Below are 15,738 nucleotides of genomic sequence, written 5' to 3'. Positions count from 1 at the left end.
TTTCTAGATATGAATCATTCATATTTAGTTTCAAAGAAAGTGGAATTTAGTGGTATAACAGAAAGAGAAGTTGATCAGGAGTCTAATCCTCTGAAATAAGGGAGATACAGTAGCGGGTAACCAGTGAAGAGCTGATTTAACTCAGACAACTCCTTCTCTCAGGAGGATGTAACTGGCACCAGTGTATCAACTCCATTCCATAAAATTCAAATTCTCAAGCTCACACAAAGCATCCACTAACACAGGCCACATTGTGGACATAAACAGTAATTTCAGAAATTGCAAAGATTGTCATCATATACTATCTGTTTCCACGCCATAATGGAATTATTTATAATAGCTAGAAAATTCCAAAACAGAAGAGGTTAACAATAAATTACACAAAATACACAAATGAGACAAGAAGAAATCACAAGAGAAATTTAAAACATTTTGAACCAAATGAAAATGAAAACACAACCTACGAAAGTAGATGCAATGAAATTTTGTAGAATGCTGAGGGAAATGTTACTATCAAAAGTCCTAACACTTAAAAGTTACTTCATCAGATGGAAGCATCTAAAACACTCAGCAACTTACCCTAAAATTACTTTTACAAGTTAATTTAATGCCCTTTCAGTGAAAGTTATGCGCTAGAAAAGAAAGATCTAAAATTAATAATCTAATCTTCCAGGATAAGAGACTACATAAAGAAGAGCAAGTTAAATCCAAAATGAATGAAAAAATAATAAAACTCAGCACAGAAATCAATGAAATTGATTTCTCAAGCTACTCCCCCCCACACTGCACCGCACATAGACAAATGGCAACTGTGGATGATGTTAACCAGGACACAGAACAGTATATAAATCATCATGCTGTGCAATTTGAATATAGAACATTTGTGAATACCTTAAAAAAAAGAAGAAAATAGGAAATAAAATAGGAGCCACTACTATAGACCCCATGGACAGCAAAAGGATTAAAAACAATACTTTGAAAAACTCTCAATGAAATGGACTATCACTTGAAGGACACAAGTACCAATGAGTGCTCGCTCCCCCGCGCTCTCGCTCTCTCTCCTCTCTCTCTCTCTCACACACACACACAAAAAAAAACCTATACTCTGAATAAGCCTGTACCTACTAAAGAAACTGAATTCAAATGAAAAATCTTCCACACAGATTTGTTCTCATGTGAATCCTACCTAGCACTGAGGGAAGAAATTACATTACTTCTCTACAATTTCTTTCAGAAAGTAGACGCAAAGGATCATTTTACAAGGTTAGCATTATCCTCATACCAAAGTCAAGAAAGCCATTATGTAGAAAATATGATGAATATACAAAACCTGTTATTATGTGATTTATAGAAAGGTTGCCAGATACAAGGTTAATACACAGAGCCATCACTTTTCCATAGGCCAGCAAAGTAGACATTTAAACATAATACCACGTATGCAGGACAAAAGAAATGTCATACTGGGTATATACCTAACCATGTATGTACATGGCATATACACCTTAGCATTCCGGTACAATGAAGCTGAACACTTCTGTCATGTAGTGATCTAGCTGTTATAATGTAGGGAGTAATGCATTACTCACATGTTTGTGGTAATCCTGGTATATACACAAACCTTCTACACTTTCAGTCTTATAAAAATATAGCAGAAATCTAACACGTATAATTCAGTACAATGTACCACACTTGCTAATGAGAACAAATGACTATGTTAGTAGTTTATGTATTTCCTACAGTGTACTTTTTAATCATCATTTTAGACTTCCCATATTTACACAAACAGTTCACTGTGGAACAGTCTGCCATGTTACTTGGCAACAGCCTCATATATTTCCTGCTTACTATGTTTTATGATTGCATCAAGAGGCTGTACTGAGTAATTGAACTGTGTCATCTAGTTTGTGTGAGGACATTCTACTATGTTTGCACAAGGCCATCACTTAAGGACACATTTCTCAAGCCTTATCGCCATCATTAAATGATGCCTCCTTGTAGAGCAATAAAACAGAACAGAGAGAAGCTGAGCAGTCACACATAAATACAATCATATGACCTCAGAAGAAGGAACTGAGGCAACACAATGAAGAAAAGGATAGCTTCTTCAATGTACTGTGCTGGAACAATTAGATATCCACACTAAAAACTGACTCTATATACTCCATCAAGAGTAACTAAAAGTGGGCCACTGACCCTATAAAATATGAATCAGTAGAACTCCTTGAAGACAACACAGGAGCAAATATATACAATAACCTTGGGCATAGGAAAGGCCTTAAATTTATTAAACTAACTTCTCAGCCACATGCTCAGCCCTTGGATTTTGAGACAGGATCTTGATATGTAGTTCAGGGTTGCCTTAAACTTAATTCTGCAGTCCAGGCTGGGACTCACGATTTTCCCACCTCTGCCTTCGGAGTGCAGAAATACACACACAAGTGCCACCATACCCAGCCAAAGACTTTCAAGTACAAAACAAAGTCATCAACTAAGAACAATCTGATGAGCCAGACTTCATTACATTTAACTTATTCTACTCTGTGAAAGACAATGTTAATGGAAAGACAAGCCAGAGATTGCTAAGAGAACGTAATTTGCAAAATACGTACCTAATATAAAGGACTGAACCTAAAATATACAAAGAATACTTAAAACTCAACAATGAGAAAAGCAGACAAAAAAAACCCCAAAGATTTTAACATATACTTTGTGATAAAAGACATACTGATGGCAAATATTTGAAAAGATGCTCCATCCACATATTATGTTATCAAGGAAATGAAAATTGAGACAACCCTGTGAAATTCCAATAGATATATTAGAATGGGCAAAGTCCAGGATTCTGACAACATCAAAGGCTGATAAGGATATGGACCAACAAGAATTTTCATTCACTTCTGTCAGAAGCATAGTGTGGCAGAGTTACCTTGAGAGAGCTTGGCGTCTCCTAATAAAACTGAACCCACTGTTAGCAGACAATCTGGCCATGGTGCTCTTATCTACCTGAACGAGTGAAACACATACCCACAGAAAAGCCAGCATGTGGCAGATTACTGCAGCTTTTCTCACCACTGCCATAATACTGAAGCATCCTAAATCTCTCTCACCAGGTACATATATAAAGTGTGGTACTTTCAAATGAGAAGATATTACTCAGTGTTTAAAAACAACAACAAAAGCTGCCAAAGTAGGAAAAGACATGGAGGAACACGAAATGCTAAGTGATATGAGATCTGAGAACACTGCACATTATAACCCCACATTCACATACCACCCAGAGGCAGTGTGCATCTTACAAGTGTGGATAAGTGTCCATTTTTTATAAATGTCACACAGAGTATTTTCTTAACCCCAAGACACTCTGTGTTTCTGTTTTACCTCTTTCAGAATGGTAAAACAGTTGCAAAGCCAAGAGACTGGCTAAAGATGAGTGTCTTCTAAAAACATGCATCTCCCATGTAGTGCAAGGGAGAAAATGAAAATGCATTTAGAAACTAAACTGCTCCTCCTAGATGCCCTCCTCGCCCTCCAGCTGTGACTAATATTAAAATTTTTCTTCTTAAAAGTAGCAATGGACATTGCTGAGGATAACTTAATGTAAGGCTATAAACTGACATTTAAAAAATCTAATAAACTAAAGCACATGTAAGATGTGTGTATATGTGGTTAAACAATTATCACAATGCTCAAGACTATAAAGAATGCTCAAGAGGAAAAGAAGACAGTGACAACAATATAAAGACAGGCAGAAAGAAACAGAAAGAGACACACAAAGGCGGGGAGGGGAGGAGGAAGAGGAGAAGGAGGGGAAGAGGAGGAGGAGGAAGAGGAGAGAAATGCTCCTTACTCTTGCTATCAAGCAGTCTCCATAATAAGCACATGAAAATGCCCAGACTCTGGGCTACATTAACTCAGCCCCAGGGATTGATCTTAGTCCTGTGTCCATCCACCCGGGCACTTCCTGTAACCTCCCTGAGCTCCCGTGTCTGAATGAGATTCTCCCCAAACAGTAACTGCCTACAGAGACAACAAACTATAGAGCCATTTGCACTTTCAGAAATGTGAAGCAGTGGATTTCTTCTACAAATTTGCTATTAATGCAAAAACAAAATTCTGTTGCTACTTGTAATGCTATATTGGAAAGACATAGAGTGGCATGATTTCATGTACTGTTTACATGAAATACATGACATTTTGTAAAGTAAAAAAAAACTATCCTAGGTGTTAATTTCTTGGTACGTCTTCAGAGCACATTACCACTGAAGCTTGGGAAATGAATGAAATGAACTTAATAGTCTCTTCCAAAACTGAAGAGCCTATGATTGTGAACTAGACCATGTGAAATGAGAAAGACACAGTAAAAATGCCAGTAAAAATGCCAAAAGTATTTATTGTAGAAAACATTAAAAAGGGTATTTGGCAGAAAGTCTATGCTTTCATGATCTTATACTTCTGATATAAATTACTGATAAACTATAAAAGAAAAATACTTGTAAAGTTGTTTTTATGTAACCATATATTGAAAATCAAGAATCTAGATACAGAAAAGCTTCTGAAGTTTATTTAGTAAATCGTTTGTCACATTTTTTAGGTTTTGCTTAATGTCTTCCAGATAAATCTGAAAATTAGTAAAAGCTATCTTCATAGATGAAGATAAAGATATATCATTTAGAATATAGTATACTAGCTATTTTTCCAAACAGATTCTGACAAGTCATTCATACGTATAAATTTAGCATTTCTGTGATTAACAGCATGAGGAATGTTTAAATATAAACACACACTGTCAACACCCATAAATAGCAAATGTTTTCTTAGAAGTAAGCCATTCCAATACCAGCTCCATAGCCATGCCTCTTCAGTGCCACGGGATAAACTGACGCTAACCCAGGCAGGCAGTGAGCATGTGAACAGCTGGGCTCCTGAGGTCTTTATCCTAACCAGGAAGTTACCACCACAGCTGTGTGTCAGAGGTGAGCTTATTCTCAGATAACAAAACAATGGGCGTGACAAATGAGTCTTTAATGAGTTCATAATACGATTATTCTAAATTCTTGGAATAAGAATCATTTTGCATTTATACACTGATTGGCTGAACTGAAGCACCTCTGTACAAACACTTAGATAATAAAATAATACTTGCTTATAGATCTTGCACATTAAGATGAAGTAATCCAGGGCAAGGTATCATATTTATTCATTAAAAATTTCATGGAAAACTGTTCAATGTGGCTGTTTGTTGAGGTAGACATCAATGCTAGGACTAAGAAGCTTTCTACTAAGACCACTCTTTACATCAGACCCTTGGCCTCTTGTACTCTATTCTCTGAGCATTTATTTCATGCTACAGAAGACTGAAATTCTTCCCTCTCTTTTTCCCATGCTAACCTCACAAGCCCCACAAATGTTGAAAGCCAAGGAGTGCACAAGGCAAACCCCAAGACAAAGGAGAGCTAAGGAATAGATCACTTGAGCAAGCTTTTGATTTTTCAACTTTTTGTAATAGATTCCTTGATTCACTCAATACCTCACGTGGAAAGACAATGAGTAACACAGAAAGGTGTAGCTGCTCTGCGATAAGTAGTTCCTGGGGTCTGTTACACACCCGGGCTCACCCTGGTCCCCACATACATACCCACTTCTACCAACAGCCACCTCGCACCTCCATACTAGCTGGCCTTTCATTTGAACACAAACATTGAAGCTCCATGTTTTCTCAGAACATTGTGTGGCTAGGATCACTTAGAGAGATAATATAGAAATCAAGGAGCACAAAACTCCAGCAAATAAAGAAGGCGCTTTATTTAGAATTATCTATAAAAGCCTGTTCATCTTTGGGGAGGGAAAAATAAAATAAAATAAACCTGTGTGCCAAAATTTCATTAGTGATCTTGTGTTTGTAAGTGTACACAATTCTTTCAAAATTCTTGTCAGGAAATATTATTCCTCTCATTTTGCAAAACAGGAAGTTATGCTCTAGACAGGTCAAGGAACTTGCCCACAGCCACAAAGTTAGTAAAGCCAAGTCCAAAGCCTCTGATCCCAAACCGCCAGATCTACTGCATCACACCACTTCTACATTCACCACCGTGACACTGTGCCTCCGCTACCATTTCCTATAAATCCTGATGAAAGGCCAGAAAACATTTTCCCACACATAGGACTAAACACAGCCCAGCCCTGAGAATCATCAGTGCTGGCATGTAACACTGCCACTCTAGCAGATCCCTGCTCAATCTTCCCTTCTGGTACTTGACAAGAGCAAGGTCCCAGGTGCTTTCTCGGGCCTGATGCTCACCACACACGGCCTTTCTACGTGCGCATCACTGAGAAGACTCCACACTAGCTGCAGGCATTAGACAGCACCGTATTAGTATTACACAGCGTCGCTGAAGACCAGCCGAAGTGAAGCTGCAATAGCAAGGATGTGTCTACTGACCAGTAATAGAGAAGACAGAAGCAAGCACTTTCATCGAAACATGAGAAGGAGAAGTCTCACTCAACTCTATATATTCAGAGTAAAGCTGAGTTTAATCAAGAGTTGCAAGGAACAAAGAAATGTCAGACATTTTTTTAAGAAAAATAAAGTACATAAATGCCACATCAAAAACCAGGGAACTCTGGACCAGATAGAAATCTCCCCCTTTTTCTACATGTGTGTGACTACAGTAATAAATACATCCACTGGGCTGCAGAAATAAATCAAAGTAAAAAAGAAAAAGGGAGAGGGGAAGGGGAAAGGGAAGGGACAGAGGATCCATCTGCGACTTATAAAACATCTTTCAACAGTCATCATGAACCTAAAAATTTACTATTTAGAATTTAGCAACAACATTGTCAACTGTGATTACTTCTCCTTGAAGAAGAGAATGATCAAAACAACAAATTCAACGTAAATAATCTAAAAGCAATTTATATATGGTCTAAAATAACAGGGGGAGGAGGAGGGGAGTATGAGGGACAAGGTAACAAACTGTACAAGAAATGTATCCAGTGCCTAAGGTATGAAACTGTAACCTTTCTGTACATCAGTTCGATAATAAAAATTTGGAAAAAAAATAAAAATAAAATAACACCAATATGTTCTGCATTCTACCACATTTCTAATAAGCACTAATACTATTCAAGTATAGCTTGCTACTATCATACTTGAGTTCAGTAAAAAGACAGAGTTCCTAGGGCACCACAAATAAACTACTCTGTAAATTTTCAGCTTCCCAGAGAATCTAGAACTAATTGGAAAATTCATATTTATTCATTTATTCAGTAAGTATTTATTAAATGTTTACTACATGGCTAGCGCTATGCTAAGTGCAATGAATACATTAGTGAGCAAAACAGAAACATTTTATCTCTTTCAAATGGAAAAACAGACAATATCAAAAAGTCACATGTTTAAATTAATACTACTCAAAAGCCCTGTACCCTTTTTAACTTGAAGGAGTCCTGCAATTCCCTTTCATTCTATAAGTACACAGATATTAAGCCTCCCAATAGACTCTTGGAGAGGTGGAAAATATCACATTAAGAATAAAAACAAGATTGACTTTCATTTTAATGAGTTAATATTCTATGTAGTCATTGAAATTCTAAGACAGGAGCCAGCTAAACTGAGATTTTCCAAACTACTTCAGGCATTTAAATTCATTCTCAAGGAGTTTACTAAGCTCTTTATGGTTGAGATCTTCTAGAAACTGCTTTTTCTTTCAATTCTGAGCACTGTCCCTTTTGTGTTCCTTAAGAATACTAACATTATATTTCAACATACTGTTGGGTATTATATGTCTATGGTAATCAATTCATTTCTCTATTCTCTGATGAGCAAATTACCTCTCCCACCAATAGTATCTTTATGAATCTGTATTAATCTATTATTTTCATTGACCTTCTTGACAATCTGCCTCTTATCATACCATATATTTTATTCCCTATCAACTTGGTCTTCTATCATTAATATTTATGGATGTTAATATTTCTTCAAAACCCATAAAATGATTGCTTTCCTCACAATCCTTGATAACCTTGGTGACTGCACATAATACTGTTTTGTTTCCCTAAATTTTATTACTATCCAAGGAATATTCTCAATTTCTTAAAACCAAGCTGCTTCTCTGCAGATTTTTCCTGTAATGTGGCAGTAATTTTTTAATCATCTCGGCTGGTGCTTTCTTTGTCCCAGTTCTCTCACAAGATGGCCGAGCTCTCTCCTGACCTTACCTAACCTCTAGCTCATTTCATGTAAATGCATTTATACAAACTGTATAAATTAAATTGCATGATCCAGCCCACCAAAGCAAAGTAGAAAGCTAACATGCTAAAAGCCAGGAAATTCCAAAGTTTATACACTCTTATTCTAGTATTAAGTTAGCTTATGTAACATTTTAAAGGAACAGGAAAATTGAAAATTACTATACTCATAGAATGATGCAATGTGCTTGCTAGAGGAAGTATAATTTAAGAATTTCCTGATTTCTAAGAAATGAAGTTTAATGTCAAGGCATTAATGGCTTTTTTTTCATTTGCAAGCTACTTTAAAATACAATGAGGAAACAGAAGACAATTGTTAGATGAATTAATATTATATGACTTTTCCTTGACCATAACATTCCTAAATATTCTAACACATCTTTTTAAAAAATGCGCAGAAAGTTGTATTATTCACTTACATTATGATAAACCTCAATAAAAACTATTATTTTTAGTATTATACTGCCATAATTTTTAGTAGTTTAACTTTCAGAAACGTTACAAAGGCAAAAGTCAAAGAGCTGAGTATATTATTTACATGATTTACATTCAGACCCTGTTAACTCAAGTTTTTACACGGAAATCACCACTGAAACATCACTGAACAGTCAAGTTTTTAAAAAAGTAAAAACCAGAGTTGACATGCCAAAGCCTTGCTATACCAAATGTAAAGTTGGTATTTTTTTAATTAACCTACATGTTTGCAGTTCAGACTCCGGGATATTGATCCTTGTGTTCCTTTTCTCCCTTGTCTCCAGCCTGGTCCAAGACTGAAGATACAGAAGAAGGTGTCCTGGAGGAATGAACACACACACACACACCCTGCGCCACACACACACACACACACACACACACACACACACACACACACACACACACACCGCGCACGCCTCTCCAAATGGGAACTTAGCTCTATTTTCTAAGACACTGAAGATAAAGCACTTGTATATTCCTTCCTGGGGCAGACAGCATAAAGCAACAAACATGAGGGGCCAAGGCTCCAAATCCCAGAGGCCCCAGTGCTTCTACACAACCATAAAGTGGAAGGTTCTTGGTAATTCAGGATACCACATAAAAGAGGCAACAGTCAATATTCCTACAAACTACCATTCGTATTAACATCAGCTCTTTCTTTCTATAACCTCTCTCCCTCACCTTCTATCTATCTCTGACTCCTTCCCCTTTCACTCCTAATGTAGGAAGTATAAAGACCTTGTCTGCTCCTAAAATCATCTAGTTTTTCTCCCCCACTTCTATCTACCCGTAGACAATAAGTCAAATCACATTTCAACCTCTAAAATCACCAGCTGGAAAGCCAATATGGGATTTCCTTGATCATTTAACATACGTGTCAACATGTAATACACAAAGCGACCGGGCAGAAAGCTGTATTTTCCAGCCTTAAGCCATTCTGTAAGATCCAGACATGCCATTAGGCAAAAATCATTCACTTTAAACACCAATGCCAACAACTGAGTTTAAATATGATCATACACAAGGTTTATTTCCAGGAGGTAGTACAAATAAAACTTGCTGGAACTTTCCCCAGAGAGCCTTCCTCCAAAAAACTGCAATTATTCTGGGGAAAGGGCATACTTGGCCCTTTATAGAATCTTAAACTTGGAACGAGAAGATACAGATCCAAGTCTTAAAGCTTTGCAAACAATAATAAAATAATGCTGCAAAGAAGGATATTGAATCTAACTTTACAATTTACAATTATTTCCCTTGCACAATCAGGATCACACCAACTTTGTGGAGCAGCTACTACGATTGCTGATACGAACAAATATGTGTTAATTTTTGAGGTTAAAATTAACTGCATAGAACCACTTAATTGCTGCTTTATTTAAAGTTGATCACTAAGGTAAAATGACTATTTCTCTTTAGCTTATTCTTTAGGTTCTTTTCTTATTTAACCCTCCCAAATAAGTGGTAGGGAGCTCTAAGGGTGTCAAAGAGTTTCCAGAAATTGAGGGGAAGAATAAGCAAGAAGTTAACAGTAACTAACTCTCTGTCGCTTACTCAACAAGAGTTGTTCCATTTTTGTCAGATATGCATCAAGAGTCTGAATATGGAATATAGTTGATGGAATGCTGTTCCAAAATCACTGCTTTGAAGGGGCGCCTGAAGGATGTACTGTACGCTAATCAAACATGGAGATGGACTGAAACACTGCCAGAATCTCTCCAAAACACTTGTGTTATTCAATTTTATGTCAGAAATCTAACAAACAGTAAACAAACTGTCCTTTCAGACACCAAAGTACATACCTTGTTGCTCTTACAGTGTTACCTATATAGGAAAGCCTTCAGTCTCAATTAGCAAGTTCAATTATGAGGAATGAGAAGATGTACAAAATCTACTCAGTTGGCTATGGATTTTGGTCCACCTTCAACATATGCACTGTTATACCAAAGAAATTTACCAAGAGTCACTGGGAGAGATCACAATCCAGACTGATACCTTGGTAGTTGAAATACAGACAATAGTTATTAAAAGATATAGCCTATGCCTAATTAAAATGTTTATACACATTTTACACACACCCATACAGTGTTGTACAGGTCTGTATTTATAAGTGAGAAATTATTTGCATACATTTTGTCCAGTTGAGTTTCTCTGTATGGAAATCACCACATGTTTAAATTGAAGATGGTTCTGTAAAATATACAATTTGAAAAAAAAACAACAAAACATTGCTGGTAATAAATCCAGAAGAAAGTATGCATACCTTTTCCAACTGTCCACACCTATAACAATTTTATCCAAATACCATGGCAACAATGCTTGTCACTGTGATTCGTTGCAAACAACAAGTTGAATGATTAGATATATTCTGCTTCCAAAGCATAAGGTTAACATGACCTGGGGGAAATCCTTTTTTTCCTTTCTAACACTCTCAATTCATCGAATAAGGATTGAAATATTTCATAGGAGGCAAAAAAGAAGTTAAAATGTAGTAGGTCCTAACCAGACTGCTATATCACAAATAATAGCAAAAATAAATGGATAAATATCTTAAGACGTGCCAAACGGAAATGATCATATGCACAGTGCACATCATACCTGCTTAGATGCATCCACAGCATGATGAAGGAAGACCCTCCAAAACAACAGAAATCGCATGTCTGCACTGTTACAAGTACCGAGAACAAGACAGGGAAGATGTGCATCTAATACTTGGCTACAATGACTTAGTCCAGGATGATGGGCTCAGTACCACAATATTTTGTTCATTGTTTTAATTCATTTTACAGAAATAAAATCTAAGGTCTACCTTACCTCCATATTTGACTTATCTCTGTTACAGGATTTAAGCATGATATGAATTTCCTTATCCAACACTTTCCAACAACTTGAAATGAACACGTGTTCATTACTCTACCCATGCCAGGGCCTTCACTAGGGTGCTTCACCAACAGCAGCTGCCAAGGCCTCTGGTGCTTTTTTCCCAGAGTTTATGCTCCACTACACGTAACTGTACCCCAATGACTGAACAGAAGAAAGAAGAGGGAAAGCTAAGCTTATTCAGCTCCTGTTTGCACCTGGCACAGTGCCAATCTATACACAAGAACCTGAACAGGGGAGCATCCACGACCCCATTTCACAGATGAAAAATAAAAACCGTACTAGAGAACGAGTTTAAACCAGGTTTGCTGAACTCAAAGCCCACAGTCTTTCCCCTAAACCTGTAGTCTAAGACTACAGATGTCATAGATGTAAACACAGACATTTCGTGTACATGTACACACACACACACACACACACACGAGTGCACACACAGGCTAATACTTAATGGAATGCCAACATTTTATTTTCTAAGAAATGACAGATTGTTTTCCAAAGCCCTGCTACTTACTGTCAGTGTTATCTTATAAAATGAAATGATATTGCCATGAAAAAGAATAGGGCCTGATGTGAAAGGGAGAAACCTCAGCAGCAAGAACGGCTGAGGCTGCACACCCCCAACCGTCAGCACAGGACAGGCATGGCTCTGCCATGAGCACTGGATTACAGCGTCCCTCAAGAAGATGCAGAGCACAGACCTAAGGCCTTTTCCTGCACGCCCTTCCCGATCTCACCACATGGCCAGGGGATGAGAGCGCCGGCTGCCTTGACTACAGCCATAAATTTTCTGAAGGTTTTCTATGTCAAGGTTCTGAGGGCAAAGAAAATAAGAACTTCAAAAAATAAGCTAAAGAACGTTCTGATACCAACAGATGTGCCCCTTTTCATTCTTACTTTGTGTTTCCTAACAGCAGCTCTGTGATTTTTTTTTCCCCTTCAAATAAAATCTTTCTGTGTTCCCTGGCACTTGGCAACTTCGCCATCACTAGTTGCTTTCCTGTCTTTCTAGCCTTTCCTACCCTAGGCAACTCAAAAGGGTAAAGATCTTACTCCTTAGAAGAAACAGACAAGAGATTTAGTCCACTGCCAATGCCAGGACAAATGTATTAATAAATTCATGCAAGGTTTTCTGAGTTTGTATTTTTTTAATTCATAATTTTCCACAAAACAGTAACCCACAGCAAAAGCCTAACAATTCTAAACCACGTGTATCTAAAATACTCTATAAGCCGGGCTCTGGTGACTCATGTCTGTTATCCTAGTTACTTTGAGGATCATGATTCAAAACCAGCCCAGGCAGAAAAGTCCTCATGAGATTCTTATCTCCAGTTAACCACTCAAAAACTGGAAGTGGCACTATGGCTCAAGTGGTAGAGTGCTAGCCTTGAGCACAAAGAGGTCCAGGGACAGCACCTAGGCTCTGAGTTCAAGCCTTACAACTGACAAAAACAAAATAAAATAAATAGAATACTCTACTGTCTGCCACATCTCTGTTTCTAGTTTTATCTACTTATGGGCAAAGGCTAGGATCAAGCACACGGGGAGATAGCCATGTGGTCATGTGCTGTTCCATGCATGTGGTGTCAACCTCGAGGGTTCCTTACTACTTCAAGAGCAGCTAGCCATCATCCATTACAGCAGGTCCCTCTATGTCTGCTCCATCACTCGCCCACCCTGAACCGTCCCCAGGGCCTTAAGAACAGAGCATTTCTTATAGACACTCAAAGCTTCACAGACTTCAAGTTTTATGAAATAACTTTTAGGCCAACAATCCTGGAAAATTCTTTCCATTAATGATTAAATATCCCTCCTGATACCACAGGTGATATAAATATCTACTACAAAGATCTTTTTAACTTAAATATCTGTGAGTTTGCCATTGACTCCCTGTTATATAATAGTGTTATAATACACTACTGGAACAATCTATTCACATTGTACATGAAATGTTTATACTCACAACGAGAAGATGAATTCATCTTAATTAAGCGTTAAGTGCTTAATTAAGCATTTTTCTGGGTAATCTGTATTTTAATCATACTGAATTTAGTCACTGCCTACACTTCACTCAGACCATCTTTTGAAGGCCTCATTCTACCCCATCCTCCTCTCTGGAGACTTCCCTGGGGACTGAGCTAACACCAATGCCCTGGCTCTGTATGCCCATGCCGCACTTGAACGAACTTCCACAATGCACTGTCACTCAGAAGCACAGAGTTCACCATTGCTTCCTAGTTAACTGTGATGAGACGGCACTGGACTAGAGGCTGACTGGACAGGAAAACAAAATCCATGTGGATAGCTAGGACAGACGCATTCCAGAACAGGAAAGAAAAAGTGCAAAGGACCTGGGGCAGGAGCAGTTTTGAAGAGTTCTTGTTAAAAATCAGGCAACTTCCATGGTTACAGGAGAGGAAGCAGGAAGGGAAATTATGTAAGAGATGGTCAATCAGGCAGTGTGGCCTTGGATCACACAGCTCCTTACGGAGTATGCTAATAGCTTCTGGGTTTTTTAATTACAAGGGAAGGAAACTTAAAATACACAAAGAAATAACATTGTCTGAATTATATTTACAAATCATACTGCTGTGTAAAACTAAACACTGCAGAGGACAAAGTGGGAAGCAGGAAACCCGTAAAATAGATGACTAATGAATGCCAAAAGAAAATGATTAGCCACAGGAGAAATAAAATCTTCTGCACTTCATTAATGAACATGGTGACCTAGACCCTCTATTCCTGCAACAAGACTGCAAAAGATGTTAGCACCTGTTATTTGTCAAATATGACAGAAGTGTTTGCCAACAAAATGGGCCCTCAGGGGAGGGAAAGATGTTTGACAGACAACTAATATTTTATTAGAAAGATTAATTTTGAGCATCTTTGATTGGACTCTCAAACTTTGCAGATTCACGGAAGTCAAAACTACAAGGATAAATGGGCATCAGTGGCTCATGCCTGTAACCTTAGCTACTCAGAAGCTGAGATCTAAGAATTACAGGTTGCAAGCAGCCCTGGCAGGAATGTCCATGAGACTCTTATCTCCAATGAACCACCAAAAAGCCAGAAGTAGAGCTGTGGCTCATGCGGTAGAGCACTAGCCTTGAGCACAAAAGCTCAGGAACATCACCAGGCCCCAAAGTTCAAGCCCTAGGATAGCTGGCACGTGTGTGTGTGTACTTGCCGCATGCGCAAATGCACGCACGCGCGCACACACACACACACACACAGCACCTAGTATGCACAGACTGACAAAGCTAGAACAGCAGTTACCAGGGAGAAGGAAGAGGAAATGGAGAAGTAAGTCAGAGCAGAAACTTGCAGCTATTCGGTTTACAGATCTAATCTGCAGCATGAGGACTCTGGGTAATATACAGTAAACTAAAATTTTGCTAATAGCCTTTAGATGTTTTTACCATACATACTAAAGAGGGAACTATGGAGATTAGTGAACATGTTAATTTGCTTATCTGCAGTATTCATTTTGTTTTGTATATTTATATCAAAACATCAGGCTGTACACCTTAAACATATACAATAAAAATGTGACATATGAGAGGATTTTTCAATAAATTATGTACCAACATGGATAACATCATTTTGTGATTAAAGGTCAAAAGTACTCTTTAGTGTAATTTATGCTAATAAATACATTGTATCTAGAAAATTCAGACTTGTTCATGAGAACAGCTCAGAAAAATCCAAAGGTCCTTCTAAGTCAATCAATATTAACATCCCCTTTAAGGAGATGAAGGTATTTTAAATTTCCATAAGAAGAGGCTATGATCTAGTGGGTAAACATATTTTTCTTTTGTAAGGTATCTGTCCCAAATAAATTGGAGGATGTGTTTTCTTTTAAAGTCATACAGCCTATTTATTCGTTCAAAAGACATGAAGATCAGTGATGTAACACACAGTCCTTACAATAAGATTTGCTAATAATGTAGGTCTGTTAAACTAACTGATATCATATGTGGCTTCGCTCACCACATAAAAGCACATAAGTATCTCTAATTGGCTAAAAGTATAAAATTGTTTCAGTTTGGTGAAATGAGGAAAATGAAACTTAGAATCTCTATGAGTATAATAAAAAATAAGAACCACAGAACTCTGCATTTTAGAATAGCATTCAACATCTTG

The 15,738-nt window shown here is 37.6% G+C and overlaps 1 protein-coding gene across 2 annotated transcripts in view; it reads right to left on the bottom strand.

The window, feature by feature from the left end:
- The window catches only part of Commd10 (COMM domain containing 10), a 76,853-nt gene that overhangs the window by 41,319 nt on the left and 19,796 nt on the right, over window positions 1-15,738 (bottom strand). Inside the window, exon 6 of one of the 2 annotated variants that reach the window (XM_048333855.1) lies at window positions 8,722-11,742. The exons of the other annotated variant lie outside the window; for it this stretch is intronic. Coding sequence (XP_048189812.1) covers window positions 11,719-11,742 — 24 coding nt within the window. The 3' untranslated portion in view covers window positions 8,722-11,718. Of the gene's footprint in view, window positions 1-8,721; window positions 11,743-15,738 lie in introns of those variants that run through there. 2 annotated transcript variants of the gene reach the window in all.

Source organism: Perognathus longimembris, chromosome 25 (assembly GCF_023159225.1).
Source record: "Perognathus longimembris pacificus isolate PPM17 chromosome 25, ASM2315922v1, whole genome shotgun sequence".
Classification (NCBI taxonomy): Eukaryota; Metazoa; Chordata; class Mammalia; order Rodentia; family Heteromyidae; genus Perognathus; species Perognathus longimembris.
The sequence above is the reverse complement of the archived record's forward strand: the minus strand, read 5'-3'. Positions and strand labels throughout refer to the sequence as shown.